This window comes from Littorina saxatilis, linkage group LG17 (genome assembly GCF_037325665.1).
Source record: "Littorina saxatilis isolate snail1 linkage group LG17, US_GU_Lsax_2.0, whole genome shotgun sequence".
In the NCBI taxonomy this organism is placed as follows: domain Eukaryota; kingdom Metazoa; phylum Mollusca; class Gastropoda; order Littorinimorpha; family Littorinidae; genus Littorina; species Littorina saxatilis.
Window position 1 is genome coordinate 41,153,844 of NC_090261.1, and position 22,375 is coordinate 41,176,218.

Consider the following 22,375-nt stretch of genomic DNA (forward strand, 5'->3'; position numbering starts at 1 on the left):
AAGTGCTGCATTTTTCATTTTTCATTTTTCATTTTCATTACTTTATTGTCCCATCGCTGGGAAATTCGGGTCGCTTCCTCCCAGTGGAAAGCTAGCAGCAACGGAGTCGCGCTACCCAGGTGTCTGCGTGTTTAGGTGTATTCAGCCACCTGCACTTATGGCAGAATGACCAAGGTCTTTTACGTGCCATTGTGATGACACGGGGGTGGGACATGGCTTCCGTCTCTGGGTCTGCACATAAAGTTGACCCGTGTCCGTCCCGGCCCGAATTCGATCCTGCGACCTTCCGATCACAAGTCCAGTGCTCTACCAACTGAGCTACCGGGCCCCCGTAACCTATAAAGACCTCTTAGACTTAACAGGTACCCTGGCCCTAGCTCCAGTCACCAACTCCTGTCCCAAATAGAAATAGTTTCTGAGAGGACGTAAACTCCCCCTTCTAGTTCCAGGTACCCTGGCCTTTTAGAAAAAGCTGAACAAAGCGCGAAAAATGGTTCCTTGACACGTACTTTGAAAACAAAGGCGCCAGACACAATCACTGTAGCTGGCCCCACCTTCAAGGTCATTTTTGTCTGTGACTGCGGTGATCCGAACAGATGATGGCGTGGTGTTGCATTGGAACGTGAAGATAATCTCAAAGTTTTTGGCGCCTGTGGTGAAGGGCTGAAGTTTTTACAGCTTCGGATACGATACCACGCCCGATTGTGTATTGTGGCGGGATTAAACACGAGTCCTGTAAGCATTGTGCTGTCCTCGACGTATCGGTAACAGTCCCATACGTTGAATAAAACATTACTCTAACTTTCACAATGAACTTCATTCGACTGAAAAAGTCTCAAAGCATTCGGCCTTTGCAAAACTGAACAGAGGATGGCTATAAAGTGTGGATATTAGATGGGATTAGGATGGGTGGAGGTTCGAGGGGAGGGGGGGGGGGGGCATGGCGGGGGGCGGGGGTTGGTTGTGGTACGTCTTTACCATATTTAACGTGGATATATCAGTTTATCACTGCTTTTAATCCGCCATTGGCCACATTTCCGCTCTAGCACAATCAATTCCAGAATCTACTACGAACAATGACTTTCTCCTACATTTCACCAACCTCTCAGGCTGTGCAGAAAGCAATAATGTTTTGACACTAGGCTTAAACAAACGCCAGTAAATACAGCACCCTATACTCACGTGACATGTACAATTACCTTCAGACTGACTGTTTCTCCACCAATTTCAAGCGGTACAATTATCTTAAGGGAGAAAATCATGGCCAGAACTTGCAACTGAAGCAAATTTGTGATGTAATTCGATCGATTTGACCCCAAATTCGATTTATTATTAAAACGCACCGAGCGGTTACCTCCCTTGAATAAGAACAGAACTATTTTGCGTTGAAGCTAATTTCAAAGTCAAAATACCATTTATCATCACAAACTAGAATCCAAGGGGGGTGGGGGGGAGGGGATACACTGATGCTCCAAAGTTCGATCAGCAGCACTGCTCGGTGCGTTTTCGAATAAATCGAATTTGGGGGATAGTCACATACATGTCACGTGAGTATAGGTGCTGTATTTACTGGCGTGAGGCTTTAACAGAAGGGGGGGGGGGGGGGATACACCACTGCTTAGTGCGCCATCGGAAAATTTACCCCATTGCACGATGAAGTCAAAACTATTTAGAAAGACAATAATTATGCTTACACTAACAAAAACTAACAGATAGTTCATCCACCACTGCGTTTTATCCGTCATCCACCACTGCGTTTTATCCGTCATCGGACACATAACGCCTTGGCACGATCAAGTACACCAATCTTTCTCAAAGATCTTATCGTCCCGTACGATCTCAAAGGCCTTGCAAAAAGCAAAACTGTTTTGACGCTGGGCATTTGGGAATACGGTCGTGAACTGTCAGCCGCAAAAAGCCTGGTCTTTCTCCATGCTGTCCAAATATTTACCGGCCCGTTCTAGCCTATCACAATGGGGAACAAATCAGCACAACAGCGGCACTGGTTACACAACTTGAAGTTGATATGAATGGACAACGGGCCAAAGGACACAGGAAGTGAACGGTAACGCCACAGAGAGAGAGAGAGAGAGAGAGAGAGAGAGAGAGAGAGAGAGAGAGAGAGAGAGAGAGAGAGAGAGAGAGAGAGAGACAGAGAGAGACAGAGAGAGACAGAGACAGAGACAGAGACAGAGACAGACAGAGACAGAGAAACAGAAACAGACAGACAGACAGACAGAGACAGAGACAGACAAAGGACACAGGAAGTGAACGGTAACGCCACAGAGAGAGAGAGACTCAGACTCAGACTCAGACTCAGAACTTTATTACAAAAGAGAGAGAGAGAGAGAGAGAGAGAGAGAGAGAGAGACAGAGACAGAGACAGAGACAGAGAGAGAGAGAGACACAGACACAGAGACAGAGAGAGAAGGAGAGGCATAGACAGAGAGAGTGAGCGAGACAGACAGACAGACAGAAAGATAGACAGAGACAGAGAGATAACTTTTTTTCAGCCAGGCATGTTGGTGCCTTTCTTCTCGCGTTTAAAATTGCAAAGAGCCATACATACAAGAAGTACCAACGCATGCGGATTGTAAAACATAATAGATTTTAAAGATACAATAGGAAATAAGCAAAGAAAATGTATGTCCGATTTTCTCTGTTCTGCTGGATACACAGCCGCACTTGAAAATAAAGGCACTGGAAGAAATAACAGCCCCAGAATAAGTATTTTTGGGCATAACAGTTTCAACCAATGAGAAGAAACAGGAACATCGGGCGAGTACGAGATTGTCAACCACGTCAGGTAAAGACTGATGACTGACGTGCACATGCTGGTCATTCGTACGTCATCGATCGAATAGTAATAGAGCGTGCACAGGCACGTAACCAATTAATTGACTTGTTAAACCATTTTTATTTCATCTCTAAAAAAACAAATCAGACAAACGCGCAAGTAGGATTGGGCAATTTAAATGCAATTTCCTTCCCGTGCAAACAGTTGGGCTCACAATCTCAATTCTAGGCAGAATTTTACATGGGATATCATCACCATCCGTCAACATGGTCACATACCCAACATGAACAGCCTGCGTGTTCATGTTCTTTGTGCACTGTGGACCATTTTGATGAATTAATTTCGAAAAAGCCAGTCATGTTTTTTTTGTAAGAAAGGAATTCCTCGACAAGCCCAACTCACCACAGCCAGCATTCAGGGAGTTAATTGTTGGTATGTGTCAATGTGGAGGGATGGTCTCATCCCATGTAAACGCCTGGCCAGATCTGAGATGGTGAGACGAATTGTTTACACGGGATTTCAAGAGTGTTCCTTTAAAGTAACCGGGCGCTATAAAGCTCGCTTTACAAAAACTTGCTGTGACCCCCCTCCCGAGATTTTTTCTACTTAATTTTTGCTTCACAAACAACTCTGACTAATCAAACTAGAATGTTTACGTCGCAATTTCTTCGTCGCGTGCACGTGACAATGCATGCACCAAACTAAGACAGGGAAATACAATAGCTCTTCACGTAATGTTTCTCTGCATTAGGAACTTGTGACTCAAAACAGTGCCCGTTGTTACAACCTGCACAAATAGTGTAATGATCAGTTTTTGACTTTGAAACCAGAATTCCTCCTCTTGATACGGCGCACCGAGACCAAACAATTTTATTTGTCCAACAACAATCTAGTCTTCTTGGGTGTCCCGGTGGCTCAGGGGATGGTGATGTTGTTGGAGACGGGTACTGAACAATGGTTTCGCTGGTAGCTCAAGGGATAGCGATGTTGTTGGAGAAAATCTTAACGGTAGGTTCCCTGTTAGCTGAGAAGATGCCGATATTGCTAGAACAAACAAACTCTGTATGCCGAGAATGTTTAAATGATGAGTCACCCGACTTTTGATGTCATTACACTTCATGGGACATAATGACTAAAAAGAGGAAACCTGGTCGTATTCAAGAAATAAGCACACCCATCAAAAAAGGTACTAAACATCCAAAGTATTGATGTATTGTGAGGTTATGTGAAACGTTAGTGGTCCCTATATTTTTGTTGGGAACTAATTTAGGCGTAAGCAAAATGTTGTCTCAAAGTAAACAAGGTTAGGCCAGCCAGCCAGCTTATTGATTGATTTGATTGATTTGATTGATATGATTAATATGATTGATATGATATGATTGATTGATTGGTTGATACTTATGATAGATGATAGATTGATTGATTCATTGATTGATTGATTGATTGATATGATTGATTGATTGATTGATTGATTGATTGATTGATTGATTGATTGATTTGATTGATTGATTGATTGAAGCAAACATTGCTTCATTGAACCGACAAAGAAAATAACCAGTGTGACACTAGAACGGACGATGGTTATCAATACCTTAAACTTCGGCAGGATGCGTTTATCTTGGATCACCATACTACACAGATTTTAGACGCTGTTGACAAACAAATAGTCTTGAAACAAAGAAACACTTGTGTACTTAGCACCAGGAAAAAAGACCTGGGTTTGAAACTCGCACTGATCAAAATGCTAGAAGTACCACGGGCAAAACAGCCAACGTGTCAGAAAACCACAGGGGTTTAAAACTTGTACTGATCGAAGTGTCGAAAGTACCATAACTAAAGACACGGCCGGCCACCGTCAAAGTGTCAGAAAAACACAGGGACTTGAAACTTGCACTGATGAAAGTGTCAGGGGTAACACATATCTAACGACACGACCATAGCCAAAGTGCCAGACAAAACACAGGGATTTGAAACTTGCACTGATCGAAGTGGCAAGGTAACACTGCTGAAGACATGGCCACGACCAAAATATCAGGAAAAGACAGGGGTTTGAAACTTGCACTGCTCGAAGTGACAAGGGCAACAAAGCTAAAGACATGACCACAGCCAAAGTGTCAGACAAACACAGGGGGCGGGGGTGAAACTTGCACTGATCGAAGTGTCAGAGGCAACATAGCTAAAGACACGGTCACAGCCAAAGGGTCTGAAAAAGAATGTTGACTGGCGACAGGACAATGGGTGAATGTTTTCCTGAGGTCAGAAGGTTGGGTGGAGGGGTGGGGTGAGGGAGGAGGAGGAGGGAGAGGGTGGTTAGGGGGGAAGTCAAAGAGATTTGTACCCTTCGGGAAAGCAGTTGTGAAGGGGCGATTCTTCCTGTGTAAACCATCTTTATTTTATTTTTGAAAGATCACATTCAACAGAAAACTCTTTCACAAAACGGCGTCATGGATGATATTTGCTTCACCTCCCTCTCTCAGTCCCCAAATTAGCACTCCATCTTTGGCCTTTACGCACACAAATAGCTCACCCAAGCAAAACATAAAATCAGGTATAACCCTCGCATGACAAACAGCCATCATTTTGTAGCGCCGTGACCCACGCGACATTTTGCTCTTTTCAAAACAGACGAACTGTTTATACAAAGACGCAGCGCAGACTAAAACCTTATCCCTGAAAGTTATGAAGGTTAAACCATCCGCATGACTGGGTGCCCTCAGTCAAAGTCTTCCCATGCATTCTACACAGAATTAGTATGCGATCAAATGTACTGTCGCCGCCGACACTGGCAGCTGTGGAATTATTCCTGTGGTTAGAAACAAATCTAATGCACTGATTTAGAAGCGCTGAGAACTTAATTATGTGTCTCGGACTTTTCAGTTTGTGAAATATCATAATATAGGCGTCAATTTTGAAATATTCGTGGTGGTTGGGGTTATGTTTGATTAATGTACGAAGTACAGAATTGATTGCTTTGAAAGTGTAAATTACTTGTGGTTGAAACTTTCCGATTTTCGTTATTTCCTATGTCGATTTATTTTTATTATTTGTGTGTGTGAAATGTTTCTGTCTATATTAGTTTTATTTTGTTATTTATACATGTATGCAATTTAGAGTCAACCACACTTTTCATTTTTGTAGTGTCCGAACACACACACACACACACACACACACACACACACACACACACACACTCACACACACACACACACACACACACACACACACACACACACACACACACACACACACACACACACACACACACACACACACACACACACACACACATAGAGACACAGAAGTAGAGACACAGAGAGAAAGAGAACGCATTCATTTGCAAGTGATCCCCTACAAACGTGATTCGACAATCCTATTCTTGAAAACGGATTTAAAGTCGCTGTAACATGATACGATCAAACTTGCGTGAGAACTTAGCCGGCCTGTGATTTACTGAGCAGTAAGCTCTATGTGACTAAGAGCAAAGTTAGCACTGAACCGCATTCTCCGTATGATAAGAGTAAGTGCACACCATGGTACAGTTGACATTGAAATATGGACTAAACCCCGAGCTTTCAATATAGCGTAGAAAGAGTAGACACATCGTGCATTATTTAGATAGACAGGTGAAATCCTATAAAGAAGGTATGGCTTAAACTGATCGATAGGCAATCAAACTCTTTCATTTAACATAGGGCGTATATATATGTTAGGCGCGTTTGATCGATCTGCGCGATCGCGCGATCGCGCTGCGCGTTTGGTGGATCGATCAAACGCGCACATATCGATCGATGTGTGCGCGTTTGATCGATACAAAGAATACAAGAATCGTTAAAACGCGCAGCTCTTATATACTTGCGCATTTGGACGATCCGTCTCACAAATCACCATCGTACTACGCACACACACGTCTGCTGGCAATAACCGGAAGTTAATGCGCGCGATCGCGCGATCGCGCAGATCGATCAAACGCGCCTAACATATACATACTGGTAGACAGACATACAACAAGACAGACATAAAGATGTTACCAAAAACCATATCAACGCACCAACAGAAGCGGACAGACAGGTAGGCACTCAGGCAGATTGAGCACGAGACACATTCTTTATTTTAGATCAAAGAGAAAATATAGTTCTCCTCGTTCATCATCATCATCATCATCATCATCATCATCATCATCGACATCATCATCGTCATCGTCGTCATCAATTGATGACGCTTATATCGCGCATATTCCGTGGGTACAGTTCTAGGCGCTCTGCAGTGATGCCGTGTGAGATGAAATTTTATACGGCCAGTAGATTGCAGCCATTTCGGCGCATATTTACCTTTCACGGCCTATTATTCCAAGTCACACGGGTATAGGTAGACAATTATTAACTGTGCCTAAGCAATTTTGCGAGGAAAGACCCTTTTGTCAATCGTGGGATCTTTAACGTGCACACCCAATGTAGTATACACGGGGGGGAGGGTTCGGACACCGAAGAGAGTCTGCACACAAAGTTGACTTTGAAATAAATTTCCGCCGAACCTGGGATCGAACTCACGCTGACAGCGGCCAACTGAATACAAATCCAGCGCGCTACCAACTGAGCTATATCCCCGCCCCAACATTATCGTCGTCGTCGTCATTATCACAATCATCATGATTATCACCATAATCATCATCATCAATCAGCATCAGCAACAACAGCAGAAGCAGCAGCAGCAAAAACAAAACAAACAAGTCGCGTAAGGCGAAATTACAACATTTAGGCAATCTGTCGAACCCACAGAATAAAACTGAACGCACTGCATTTTTTTTCACCAAGACCGCTTCGTCAATCCACGCGGCAAGGAAGTCGCTCATTTTTTCCGTGCAACACGAAGTGAAACTGACATGCAAGAATAGCGAAATAGCGTACTGCGGTAAGCAGGGAAGCGCGCTTTTCTGTATTCTTTTTAACTTTCTGAGCTTGTTTCGAATACAACATATTATATTTATATGTTTTTGGAATCAGGAAATGATAAGGAATAAGATGAATTTTTTTTTTCTCATCGATTTCTTAAATAATAATCGAAGTACTAATTAACCTTTTGTTTGTTTGTTTGTTTGTTTGCTTAACGCCCAGCCGACCACGAAGGGCCATATCAGGGCGGTACTAATTGTAAGTAACCTATTTTCGTTAATTGTGATCACATTTTAAGAGTAAACATGACATATGTATTATATTTTTAGATTCAAAATTTAATGAAGAATACGATGCAATCAATTTTAAATCTGTTTGCGAAAAATCGATTTTAATGACAACTTTAATGAGCAAACTCATTAATTAACTTTTAAGCCTCCAAGCTGAAATGTAATACCAGAGTCCGGGCTTCGTCGAAGATTACTTGACCAAAATTTAAACCAAATTGGTTGAAAAATGAGAGCGTGACAGTGCCGCCTCAACTTTCACAAAAAGCCGGATATGACGTCATCAAAGATATTTATCCAAAAACTAAAAAAACAACTAAAAAAAACGTCTTGAGATATAATACTCAGGAACTCTCATGTTAAAGTTTCATGAAGATCGGTCCAGTAGTTTCTCAGAATCGCGTTACACACACACACACACACACACACACACACATACACATATACATACATACACCACACCCTCGTCTCGATTCCCCCCTCTACGTTAACACATTTAGTCACTGAAAACTTGACTAAATGTAAAACCTACAATATCATGACACCACAATACAAATCAACTTCGTCGACGTACCTTCATAATCTCCTCCATAATCCAAAACTGCTATCTAGAATGTTACTTCCTCTTCGACGCTTGAACACCGAACACGTGAAAACATGAATCCAACCAGCGAGAAAAAATCCAAAGATATCCAAAGACAGTGAAACCTTCAAAGTCTTATTCACACGACACCGTCTTTCAGTTGCTAAACTCACTACACCACCAACCCTCACAAAAATGAGTGTGACGAAACCCACTCGCACAGTGACCGTCCTACTGCTCGCTTGCGTCTATTTATTTGAAAAAAACACAACGCAAATTATTTTAGCCGTCAATCTCACACTGTCACTGGTGAGGTTAGGTGTCACAGTTAGTCATGGCTACAGCCTATTGTTCTTAATTAAGAAAGAAAACACAGGTTTTTAGTCGCGCCAGTGTATGTGACAACAGCGGAAATTGACTGCCCTAGCGCCGCTCTCCGAACTGTTGATGTTTGACCGAGTTTTCCTCTAATTCTAACTCATCAACATTGCTTTTTATGCGCAAGTCAAAAACCTACCACATAACACGCCGTGCACTGACTTGACTGTCGACAAGAAACAAGTATCGATTTCATTTCAATCACGTGTTCAAGAAGGGTAAACACGTATCCCATTCAGCAGTCTGACTTGCACTTTGAAAAATAAACCCACCCTATCGCAATCTCTCTGTGTTCATATGGCACATAATAATACCAGTTTCGGAAAAAAATCGATCCAGTTTGACTCCCAAAATAGGGGCGCAGGTACGCACGGTCACACCTCTCACAAAGTCGTGAACTGCAAATAGTAGTCCGCTCGTAATTTTCACCTCATTCACATACACGCAAACTCTGGTATTTACTCCTCAAAGCGAGAAAGTCTGAACAGATCCAATACACAGCGCAGTTCATGTGTTCAATGCTAGCGTCCTTCACTTTTGCACTTAGTCGTAGGACTTGTCGCGCAGTGGGACTTTTCCACCACACTGAGCATAAGAGGGGGAATCAACTACAACTGAAACCCCGCTGTACTGTACTGTACTAGGCTACCGTGAACCACAGAGTGGTGTGGTTGTGGTTTTAGGTGGTGTGTGTGAGACTGCGTGTGTGTGTGGTATTATCGAAAGCTTTGCCGATGAGAAGGGAACAGTACAGGTATGGTGGTACATGTGTTCGGGAAGGTAGAGTAGGGGTTTCAAGTCAGTAGAAGGGCCCCCTACACTGCTACTACCGCTACAAGCGACTGACACCTATAACCAGCTGTGAAATGTCGTGACTCGAGGACTTGACGTTTATTCGTTTTCTATCACGTAAACGACCCCTTCCTCCCCCCAGCCCCCCCCCCCCCGCCCCCCCCCCCGCCCCCCCCCCCCCACCTCTCCTCCCGTCGATGATACACTCTCTGCTCTAAACGGTTCTGGTATAATGATTTAGGGAGTTCATTTGGGCGACCACAAAGAAGTCGGTCAGTACTATATTGAGGGTATTGTACCTGCTTGATGAAATCGCGTTTAGGAAAAGGACAAGAAGCCTGTGTTGGGCACACTGAAGAGAGCCGGCAATCAAACACAATCATTTCTTGTCGAAAACTGAGTTGTTGTTTTTTTTTATCTAGTTTTAATAAGCATACTTACCATACCTTACACATAGCCTAGCCCCGGACTATGGTAAGGTATGGTACAGTATGTGCAATTAAACTGAGATTTTAAAAAAATATCTAGTTTTAATAAGCATACTTACCATACCTTTCACATAGCCTAGCCCCGGACTATGATAAGGTATGGTACAGTATGTGCAATTAAACTGATATTAAAAAAAAATCTAGTTTTAATACGCATACTTACTATACCTTTCACATAGCCTAGCCCCGGACTATGGTAAGGTATGGTACAGTATGTGCAATGAAACTGATATTAAAAACAAAAACTAGTTTTAATACGCATACTTACTATACGATATTGTTCACCCAACACTGATCCTAGTAGATAGCAATTTTGCCATATCAGTCTTGATGACCCGAAGATACTACGAGTACGTTTTACATATATATATATAAAACAAGAACTCTTGTTGTGCATGCCGTACGAATCCCCGCCTTGTTTCTCAGATTTTGAAGGGGAAAAATGCCACAGAAAACTTTAAGCACAGCAAGATTCTACCACAGATTGAAGCTTCCGATGACATTTACGCAAGTTTTACAGAAGACCGCGTTGGCATTCTCTGGCATTTCAACTCGGCGGACAACGTCTTGTGATCAAATACAGAAATGATTACAAAGACGAGTCTCCGTGCATAAACAGACACGACCAGATCGCTCATGCACTGCGCGAGAGGAAACGCAAACCTGCGATAACCTTTTTCATTGTTTTTTCTATGTGGCATTTTGCTGCAGTCTTGCGTAAACACGCTGTTCGAATGAGGAAGAGGATGAAACTACTGAAGACAGGCCAATGTATGAGTTCAGAATTCAGAACTGTGTGCCATTTCATAAATGAGGTAGGGATTTTTGTGTTGTCGTATTCAGCGATTCATTTTCCTTCATTTATCTATCTTTCTTACAGGCACGGTTGGCCTAGTGGTAAGGCGTCCGCCCCGTGATCGGGAGGTCGTGGGTTCGAACCCCGGCCGGGTCATACCTAACTTTAACATTGTCAATCTAGTGGCTGGCGTCTGGCATTATAGGACTGGTTGGTCCGCTGTCAGAATAATGTGACTGGGCGAGACATGAAGCCTGTGCTGCGACTTCTGTCTTGTGTGTGGCGCACGTTATGTCAAAGCAGCACCTTCGTGGTCGGCTGGGCTTAAAACAAACAAAAATCTATCTTTTTTTCTTTCGTTCTTTCTTTCTCTATTTCTCAGCGTTTTTTTTTTTTTTTTTATTTACTTTACAATGGAAATATTCCTTATATTTACAAATCAAATTTTCTACTTAATATTTGAAACTCGAAAATTACGAACACTGATCCCTGACAAGTTGTCTTTCTAAAAATACTAATACACATTTTCCCAATTAATATTACGTGATTTACAAAATTTCTCATCTTTTTACAACAACTTGTGTCTTGATAGCCAAATATTATATCCTGCATCTTAAAATTAACCCTCAATCCAGCCTTTTCCTCTATCCAGTTTTCTATCTTCGTCCAAAACAACTTTACCGGTATGCACTCATAAAAGAAATGTTCAACAAAATCAACTTCCGTCCAACAAATACAACATCTGTTATTCTCCCTGACTTGCATTTTACATAATAAAATATTTGTTGGATATATGTTATGTAAGATTTTCCATTGCAATTCTCTTAACCTCACTTCTTTGGAAACATGGGCAAGTGTCCAAATTTCCTTATCTACTTGTACACCAAACTTCCTCAACCAAAAATTATATACACAAGGTTTTTCTACAGCAGTATCTACACTTTTCTTTTCTATCATTTTTCGTATTTGGCTTATTTTTTATCATATACAGGCTACCATCAAACAATTGCTTATCCATCTGGACAATAATATGTTTATTTTCAATCCAATTAATCCATACTTTGGGTAATGCGTTTATTAATGCCCAATAATCCAATAAAATATTTGCATTATTCTTTCCAATTTGTATATATACCTCTGCTGCTGACTTCAATCTCTTTTCTTCCACTATAAACAAATCACTTACTCGTTCAATCCCAGCATTTTTCCAATACAAATAAAACAACATTTTCCCTTTATACCGAATCAAATCATTACTCCACAAAATCTGTTTATAAAAATTGTTTACATCAATCTTATCATGTTCGATCCTACGCTTGTAACTCAAATTGTGTCCACACTACCCTCTGCCAAAATGGGCTTCCAATCATTGTCAAATTCAATTCCTTACTCGGTTTAACATTCAAATCAAAACAACCATACCCTGAAACAACATGTCCCAGAAACCATAGTGGTATAAACGTCCAATTTGCTCCCTTCTTTTCATACAAACGTCCGACCCATTGTAAATAAAAAGACTCTTGCATCCTGTGCACATTTAGCATTTTCAACCCACCTTCACTTATTTCTTTCTCCGTTACTTTTCTTTTCACTTTTTCAAATGCTTTTTTATTCGAACACTTTCTCAGCGTTCTTTCTTTCTTGCTTTCGTTCTTCCTATTTTAAGCTGGAAGATTTTTTTTTATAACAGAAAAGAAACAAGTTTTATCAATATCCTCCTCATGAAATCCGTCCAGACAATAACAATCACACCCAAATTCTCTCACACACACCCACACACATAGACAGACACATAGACACACACACACACACACACACACACACACACACACACACACACACACACACACACACACACACACACACACACCACACACGGACGAGCAAAAAACGTCTTCGCGCCTCTAGCTCAAACATCTGTAAAAAAAAAAAAAAAAAAGATGTGATCAACGGAGATAACAAGACATTTGCCTCATAACCAACCTTCAAAAAATCATTGTACTCTTGCTTGGCGCGTATTTGCACCAGACTTCTTGAACGAAATCGAAATATGTACTAATGTAGGCCTTCTAGTTTTGCTTCGGGGGTGTTCGAAGGATCAATGACCCCGTTGTTATTTAACTAAGTTTATGAGTCATTTTTACCCAGATAGTTTAGTTTTGCCTGAGGGAAAGAAAAAAGAAAAAGAAAAAAAGAACCACTACAAAAACAAAAAAACACAAAACTCAACAACACCTTTAAGCACTATGCTTGAGTTAGAAATCCTAAATGCTATAATTATATTGTTTATGTCATGATAAAAATTGAATAAAATCTTGTGTAAACCAACAACACCAACCGCAGAAAATAGCTTAGCGACTACGCGCGCATTCCTTTTATATTTGACTGGTAAAGAAAGCATGTTTTGAAACAGATTGCTAAGTAAAACAATCAAGATTTGCTATTAAAGCCAATAAAGACAAAACACAAATTCTCTTTGTCCTAGAACCCCCCCCCCCCCCAACTCACGCCCCAATCTACTACACGCATAAACCTAGCTGCCTTTCACAAACAAAACATCCCGAAATTAGATTGAACCAGTTGATTAACATTTATCTGCAGGGCCTCCCATTGTCGATGTTACTCAGTCGTTCAGACCTCCTTCAAAACGAACTTTGAATTACCTCGTTAATTGGGGGGGGGGGGGGGGGGGGGGGCGTCGTGATTACTCACACCACGAATCTCCAGTGATCGGGGTTCCGAAGGGACACAACAATAGAATGAATAGTCTTGTCTGTCTTGAACCCCTGTAGTTGAGTAGACAGCTCAGTGTTATTGATACCAGTCATACGTCATTCTGCCTGACAATAATACGTCGATCATTCTCCCTGTCATTCCGGGTACTGTGGTTTGTTCCTTGGGTACGCGTTCATTCGCAGATACAGATACATTTATCTAGACCATTGCTCCGTGTCAACAAAATCAACACTTTGTTTTCTTCAGCTGTCATCCTTCTCATTTTGTAAACTATAATGTGACCCGTTCTCACAAAATGATAGATAAGTCGCTGGCGGCCAGCTGCTCGCCGAACAGAATAAGGTGGTGAGGGGAAATTAACTTTTTTGCTGTTTCGGAGAGAACTATGCTTCATTTACCTTATACTAGGGACTGGGTGGCCGAGTGGTAACGCACTTGCGCTCGGAAGCGAGAGGTTGCGTGTTCGACCCTGGGTCAGGCCGTAATTTTCTCCCCCCTTTCCTAACCTAGGTGGTGGGTTCAAGTGCTAGTCTTTCGGATGAGACGAAAAACCGAGGCCCCTTCGTGTACACTACATTGGGGTGTGCACGTTAAAGATCCCACGATTGACAAAAGGGTCTTTCCTGGCAAAATTGTATAGGCATAGATAAAAATGTCCACCAAATACCCGTTTGACTTGGAATAAAGGCCGTGAAAGGTGAATGCTCGCCTAATAGGCTACTGAGCTTTACTGGCCGATGTGAATGCGTTATATATTGTGTGTAAAAAATGTCTGTTTGTCTGTCTGTCTGTAAAAAATTCCATTTCAAACGGCAGAAATTAATATGTAAGCGCCTAGGGCTATATCTAGATTAGGCGCATAAAAATGATCACAATAATAATAATAATAATACTGCCTGCATTTAAAATCGTCATAAAAATGTGTTAAACTTGATTTTTATTTATACCTACTAACGATCCGAAGAGTCCATTTCTTCGTATTGTCAAACTGATTATTTGCAGAACCCCCGCTTATTATACATCGTTAGAAAGGTCAAGGACTAAATGTTGATCTGGTGCACCAAGACTTTCATAGAAACCCAATCAAGTCAAGTCATGTCAAGTCAATATTATTTTATTTCAAAAACCCCCTTGGGTTACATGAATTAAAAAAAAAATATTGCAATAAACACGACAAAAATAATTGTAATCATAATTTTTTTTTACAGGAATGTATATGTTTCTGTGCTCGTTTTTGTTTTGATAAAAAAACAACGTGATCAAATAATCAGAACTCTTTCAAAATACTCTTAATAAAATATATCAAATTCAATAACTTTCGTTTTTTTGTTAATTCAAATCATAACGGTTGTCCACACGGTAAAGGACAGTGCCTTTAAAGAGTCGCAACCTATGTACAATATAGCCACAGTCAGTCTGTCAGACAGTATGGGTGTTGGCTGCAATCCAAGAGATATCACAGGACAATGCGCTATCATACTCCATTGTTTAAGTTATCGCACGCAAGGAGACTCATGACGTCAACATTATCAGACACTATCATTGGGCGTATGCTCCTTGCGGAAGGCAAGAGAGGGAAAATGATACGGAGTGTATTGTTTCCATAAAGATGCTGTTTGGCAACGTGGATGTTGTTTCGGTATGCTGGCGAGCTCGAATGATTGTTTTGATTGGATGCTGTAGTCGGAGTTTAGCATTTTTACATCAAAGACGAAAACAGGAAGAAGGCTTTCGGAAGGAGCTGGCTGAGTTACGTATAAGCTCGCGGTAGAAGTAAAAGATCTGCCTAGGCAAGCAGGCAGGTAGACAGACAGACAGAAAGACCGTCACATAGTCTGACAGACAGAAAGGCGACAGACAGACAGACAGACAGACAGACAAAGACACACACACACACACACACACACTAACACACACACACGCACAGACACACTAACACACACACACACTAACTCATCTCTCTCTTTCTCTCTCTCTCTCTCTCTCTCTCTCTCTCTCTCTCTCTCTCTCTCTCTCTCTCTCTCCCTCGTCATGCAAACGTCCATCCCATTGATCCCATTATGCTGAGTAAAACGTGCCGGCATACATTCTTGTCCTTTTTCAAACCCAAGGTGGGTCAAAACACACACGCCTTGGACAAGGAACTGATAATCAGCAGCAAGCTCAAGGCAAACAAGGTCTACAGACGTCTGAGGTCGATGCTGTGTCCAGTTAGATATGAACGTTGGCAACTGACCAAGGGCAAGACGAGATTGCTTGCGGACATCTCCAGAGAAATCATAATCATTCAATATTTGACAGAACCAGCTGAGCGTTCGGGGCATTAATCAAGACGTGGTGTTCCCGGGTCAATGTGACCTGTGAATTGTAAAGAGAAGGGGTGCTGGGGGTGGGGGATGTGATGGTCAAGGGCGGGCCCGGTTCTGGGGGTGGGGGTTGTAATGTGGCGGGAGAGAGGATGGGGGTAAGCGGGGTTGTCCAGAAAGAAAGAATCGTGAGGTAACGCTAGTTAATCTTTTTTTTTTTCCCCGTCTTTACACCTGTTCCTTGTCCCGTTGTGCTCTCACGCCGCCCCGTCCCTGCACTCACTGCTCCAACTACCTCTGAATTTCGTTCCGCTGCCAGACTTGTCGATTTTACAGACGCTCCAGGGGGGGGATGTCGGGTCGCTGCGCCGGTAGGCTACCCTCGGAAGATGACACTGCACTTCTGCTGAGTCACGCTGGTTAATCTTTGGAGCAACATTTAATATTGTTCAATTGAGGCAGAGAGTTTGTTGCACTGATATAAATGTTGTGCTTACGTCCCTTTGTTTCGCTAATCTGTAGAAACTTCATCTTTCGGTTCTTTGAGGAGATTGCCGCTGTGATCAGTTTTGTCTGACACTGATACTGATCATCGTTCTGTTTTATCAATTACATTTTCATCCCCCTCCTTTCTGTGTGTCCTTGAATTTCTCATTCAACTCCACCCCCACCCCAACACAATTAACTTTAAACTGACGTTTGACAAATATGTTTCAGTTAGCGCTACGCACCTTGATAGTTCCATAATGTTTATATTGTCCTCCGTGTTTTTCTGATAGACATAGAATATAACATACTAGGCGGAGGTTTGGTGCTCAAATGGGGGCAAAGGACGTGGGGAATATACTATATGTGGTAACGGGACTGTTTGAGGGTCCAGCTTCACACACACACACACACACACGCGCGCGCGCGCGCGCGCACGCACGCACGAACGTACACGCACGCACGCACGCACGCAGGGACAGACGCACACACGCACGCACGCGCACACACACAAACACACACACATATACACACACACATATACACACACACACACACACACATTGCCCAGAACACCGGGGTCCAGACTGTGAACCACTCACGAAACAGTGTTGGCTGTGGACCAAGGCTAGCTTGTCAAACTTCTGACTCCTTGCCAGCATTCATTGCAGCGACGTGTCAAAGTAGCGTGCTAGACGTCCGTTGAAATCACACTCAATAAATTTGCACTCTCGCCGCAGACACACAGACAGAGGCACTGAAACGAACATGAGAGACACAAATACGGACTGAGGCACAGACAGACAGACAGACAGACAGACAGACGTCACAAACACACACACACACACCCACACTCCACACACATGCGCGCGCGGGTAGACACGCGCACACAATATACACACACGCATCCTCACCCCCTCCTTCACAGCTAGACAGACAGACACACACACACACACACACACACACATACACACCTTCTCTCTCATAGAAAACGAGAGTGAAAAAAGGAGGTATCGGGGTACACACACGTTTGTGAGTTCCCACCACCCCACCCTCCAACACACACAACGCCGGCCAGAGGTGGTGGGAGAAAAACGAAAAAGGAAGGTAAAAAAAAATTAACACCTTTCTCATTCAGTGGTGCCAACACTTTTCTTTGATCAAGGTCGGCTTTCGGCGGTCAGTGACCTGTGATTAGCGCGTCGGTGTGTGGGAACCTTTCATTTTATGTAGTTACGTGGTCTGGACATGTGCTGATCAGTCATGTACATGTGAATAGATCTCACGGGTTATGTCAAAATTTAATGAGCTTGTACGTGAAGGTCCGAGGCATTTAGCTCAAGAGCCAAACATTTCTATTCCGTTTCCGTCTTCACCGTTTTTATGGTTGTGTATTGAATTGAAAGCTGACAGGCGCAGTGGCGTGGTGGTAAGAGGTCGGCCTTCTAATCGGGAGGTCGTGAGTTCGAATCCCGGTCGCTGCCGCCTGATGGGTTAAGAGTGGAGATGTTTCCGATCAACTTATGTGCAGACATGCTTCGTGTGTACACACAAGCACAAGACCAAGTGCGCACGAAAAAGATCCTGTAATCAATGTCGGAGTTCGGTGGGTTATGGAAACACGAACATACCCAGCATGCCAACTCAACGAAAGCGGAGTGAAGCTGACTACGCTGAAGAAGAAGAAGAATTGAAAGTGTCTGTTAAAAGACTTTCAAACATAGCCGAGATTTTTGTTTGTGTGTGCTTAAATTGTTTCTTCATTGGCTTACTTTTACGTTTGTTTGTCCCTCTTTTCAAAAATATGAGACTCTAGTCTTAAAACGAACAAACGGAAGAGGATTGGTTGTATCTTATTATATTCTGCTGTCCGCCAATTCATGAACTGGTCAGCTTTTATGCTTAGTGAACCTGAAATGTGCGCAGCTGCGTGTACTTACGCCCATCGTATTTTTGTTCTTGAGAAAAGGTAGACTGGTATTAATTGGTGATTCTAAGAAATAAGCGGGTTTCTAAGCAGACAAAAGGTGTTTGCAGGAAAGGGTTTTCTGTGCTCAGTATGAAAAGGTCCTCATACAAACGACTCTCCTGTCTGTGATTTTCACCTATTGTTCCCCCAGTCATGCCCCTCCAACAAACAACACGAACAACAGCTTAGAGTGGACATGTGAAAAGCAAGTAGAAACAAAATCTTTCTGTCCCTGACTGTGTTTGTGTGTGTGTGTGTGTGTGTGTGTGTGTGTGTGTGTGAGTGTGTGCGCGCGTGTGTGTTTGCACCGCGCGCACGCGTATTTACCTTGTATCCGAGAGAGAGAGAGAGAGAGAGAGAGAGAGAGAGAGAGAGAGAGAGAGAGAGAGAGAGAGAGAGAGAGCGAGCGAGAGAGAGAGAGACATACAGACAGACAGATAGATACAGATACATGCGAGAGAGAGTGAGAGAGAGACAGAGAGAGAGAGAGAGAGAGAGAGAGACAGAGAGACAGAGAGAGACTGAGACAGAGAGAGAGAGAGACAGAGAGAGAGAGACTGAGACTGAGACAGATATCTGAAGCACGCACCGATCGCGACATGAAAGAGATCAACAAGGACAAAAAAGAGAAAGGGGAACAGTGGGAAAGGCATGCCCGAGGTTGGGAATGCAGGTATTATAAAGTGGGAAAGAGAGAAAGGAGACGGTCAGCAGGAATCGGGGGGGGGGGGGGGGGGGTAGGGGGGGGGGAGACAGACTTGGGTTTCCAGGGAGCAGGAGGTAAGCTACCGTCGATATACGTACCACCGCCCTGTGTGTTTAGCCCCCTAGGCAGAGGTTTACGTTGGTCAACTTTCTTTTTCTCTCTATTTATTTTCCGGGATCGAAGGTAGGAATACAAGGGCTTGGAAATGGGGTTCATGACTTTTAACAAAAAACATGTATTGTATCCGTGTTACTCCTTTTTGGGGGTACCTTTTTCTTTCTTTACAAGTTTGAAAAAAATCCCTTTTACTGCCAACCCCAACTACACCCCTTCCCCCATCCCTTCTCCCCTGTGATCCGCCCCCTGTCAGTCCTCATGTCTACAAAGACTTAGGACAGACCGAAATAAGCTCTACATTCCTTTTTCTTCGTACTGGTCAGCTAAATCCGTTAATAACGAGCTAAAGTCAAACCCCTTCAGCTAAAAAAGTCAAGCTGTGTTTTTTGTTGTTGTGGTTTTGCCCTTCAAGGGATATAGCAGGGTTTTGCTGTCATTTGCTACAGGGGGTTCACGTTATTACGAAACCCAAACAAGCGAACGAGTAATGTTGTAGGTAGAGCGACTTGTATGAGTCACAATGTAAGTTTTAAGTTTGGAAACAAAAAATCGACTCGCTATCTAGGCCAGCCTTTTGCGAGTGCACATTTTCTAACACCCTCTCACCTGCAGAATAATTAATGTGTCTCTGACCAGAACTGAGTTTCTTTCCGCGAAAAAAACCCTCAAGGACCTCGATCTAATCAACTTCAAACAATCGTACAACAATCGTGTCACAGTTCTTAATTAAAACAACAGATACTTATCGGAGCGTTGAGCACTTCTTGCGGTACAGTTTTCCCCTGAACAGCAGCACTGTTTGCCGTTGTACTGCTAAGCCACAACGAGCGGGTTCGTGTTGTGAGGAAAGTCAAACAAGCGAACACGTAATACTGTAGGTAAAGGGAGGGGGAGGGGAAGTAAGGAGGGGTGGGGTGGGGGGTGGGGGGGGGGGGGGGCTCACCTTAGCGAATCTACGTATGTTTGAGGAGTCTCTGTAACGTCAATCAAAAGGGTTTTGCCCTCGTTAACACATGTTTGCTATGCTTACAGTTTGATTCCAAGGCATGTAATGAGCTGCTATGCTTAACATTTTTTAGATCAATGAGTGTAATAACTGATTGGTTTGAGACGAATGCCCGATCAAGTCGTACACGCTTCCTTCGTGTATATTAAAGCCTGAGAATATGTAAGAAGAGATTTTTTTTAAACAGATGAATAAAAGTTAATTCCTCCTTTCTTGATATCAGTGTTGACAGTCAGTGACATAGATGGTGAATGCAATGCATTTGGCCTGTGTGTGAAATACTGAATTTTGATGTCCAGTGTTATGTATTCAGACGCCCTGATATGAGACTCCTATTTGTCGGTGGACAGCCCTATATACTGCACAAAGCGCCACACAACCTTTTGGCATTAATTTTGTAAAACTGCCCAGCCTTGGCGGCTGGTGGCTGGTGGCATATCTATGAGAGTCTATATATTTCAAAACGACTCTATTATTCGTGTTATTCCGGGCGGAGAACCCCTTTCTACCCTTTAGATCAGTTACAAGTTCTAGTTTCTCATGACCCTGGCTTGGATTTTCAACATCCGGAACTAATTGTCACGTAAACGCTATAACCACCGGTAAAGCGTGAGAACTTAATATATTGCAAGTTATCCTGTCGTCAGAGATTGGGAGATGGGGTGGGGTGGGGGAGAAGGAGGGAGGGGGCTGGGGGGGGGGGGGGGGCTAGCCGTAAATAGGGGGAATGGGTGATGGTAGTGATGGGAGGTATTGTAGTTGTTCACATTATTTTGGGAAGGGGACATAAGTTTGCCAACACGTTTTCGAAATCCTTCAAGATCATTAAGATGGACCTGAAACTGAAGTCTTGCACGCCTTCACCGAACATGCCCGGATGCAAGTAACACGGCCACAGACAGCTTGTAAACCTGAGACCGTACATAATATAGATTTGGCACACTGAGACTGAACATGTTTTCCAGCTTTACAAACATATTGGTCACCTTTGGGCAAGACGTGAGTTTGGGATACAGGATAGGTCAATTCATGGAAGACCTAATGAAATAACATTAACAATGTGTTATATGGTATTTAATTAAACGTTCCTTAAATCAACCTTTTCTTCTTCTTGTTGCCTCTACACGTGGAGACCAGTCAATCAACCTTTTTATTTGATTCTTGGTTCTGGAAAAAAACGAAGAAGAAGAAAGGTTAGATATTAAAGTGTTTAATCACAAGCAAACAACTAACCTTTCTCGTCTTTTCATTCTTAATTTTGGAACGTTAGCAAGTGTATATTTTTGGATTTTTTTTCTGCGAGGTTGGCGTTTTGTCTGCTTTGGATTTCAAACGTGTAGGTCAACGTTGAGCTAAGCATTCTTGCCTTGACCCGTGTAAACATATTGCTGCTGTCACATTTTCTGTAGTTCTACTTCGTCACAGATCTGCGGAACACCGTTTCGAAGTGGAGTTCTGAAAAGTGTCGGCCTCCCCGTGAACACTGGGTTTCATTAAAAAGATGTCAGTCTCCCGACTCTTCGCCCGATTACAGAACTGTCCCATAGCATCTTGTTCGGCGAGTAACGACAGTCGGGCGATAATGGTCCTATTCCACACAGACCACGAATCGCCACGAATTGATACATTTTGGGATTCGTTGTTGAATCGTAATCAGTTCGTGAAGTTCTTAAACTGATTCGTATATATTCGTAGTCAGTTCTTGCAATTCTTGAGCAATCGGGAATTCGTGGCAAAAGTTTTGAGCTGTTCAAAATGTTGGCCACGAATCCCCGAATGAGTTAGGAATACCTACGAATCGACTACGATTCAGTTACGATGCCTAAGAATGTACTACGAATTTATTACGAACTAACTACGATTTTTCGGCGTAGCCAAAATTTTGAATCGTGGTCTGTGTGGTCTGTGTGGAATAGGGCGATGAAGCGGTGGTCCGACTGTCAGTGTGACGACCGCGAATCTATGAAACCGTTTCCTGGTTTGCGGAGGCTTTTACGCAGGATCAGAGCATCCTTCAACCTGAACGCATGCTAATTATC

The 22,375-nt window shown here is 42.8% G+C and overlaps 1 protein-coding gene across 3 annotated transcripts in view; it reads right to left on the minus strand.

Moving 5' to 3' along the window:
• Positions 1 to 22,375, minus strand: part of LOC138952877 (apoptosis-stimulating of p53 protein 1-like) — a 105,544-nt gene that overhangs the window by 41,043 nt on the left and 42,126 nt on the right. Inside the window, exon 1 of one of the 3 annotated variants that reach the window (XM_070324625.1) lies at positions 8,548 to 9,506. The exons of the other annotated variants lie outside the window; for them this stretch is intronic. Within the exon in view, the coding sequence (XP_070180726.1) occupies positions 8,548 to 8,565 (18 nt within the window). The 5' untranslated portion in view covers positions 8,566 to 9,506. Of the gene's footprint in view, positions 1 to 8,547; positions 9,507 to 22,375 lie in introns of those variants that run through there. 3 annotated transcript variants of the gene reach the window in all.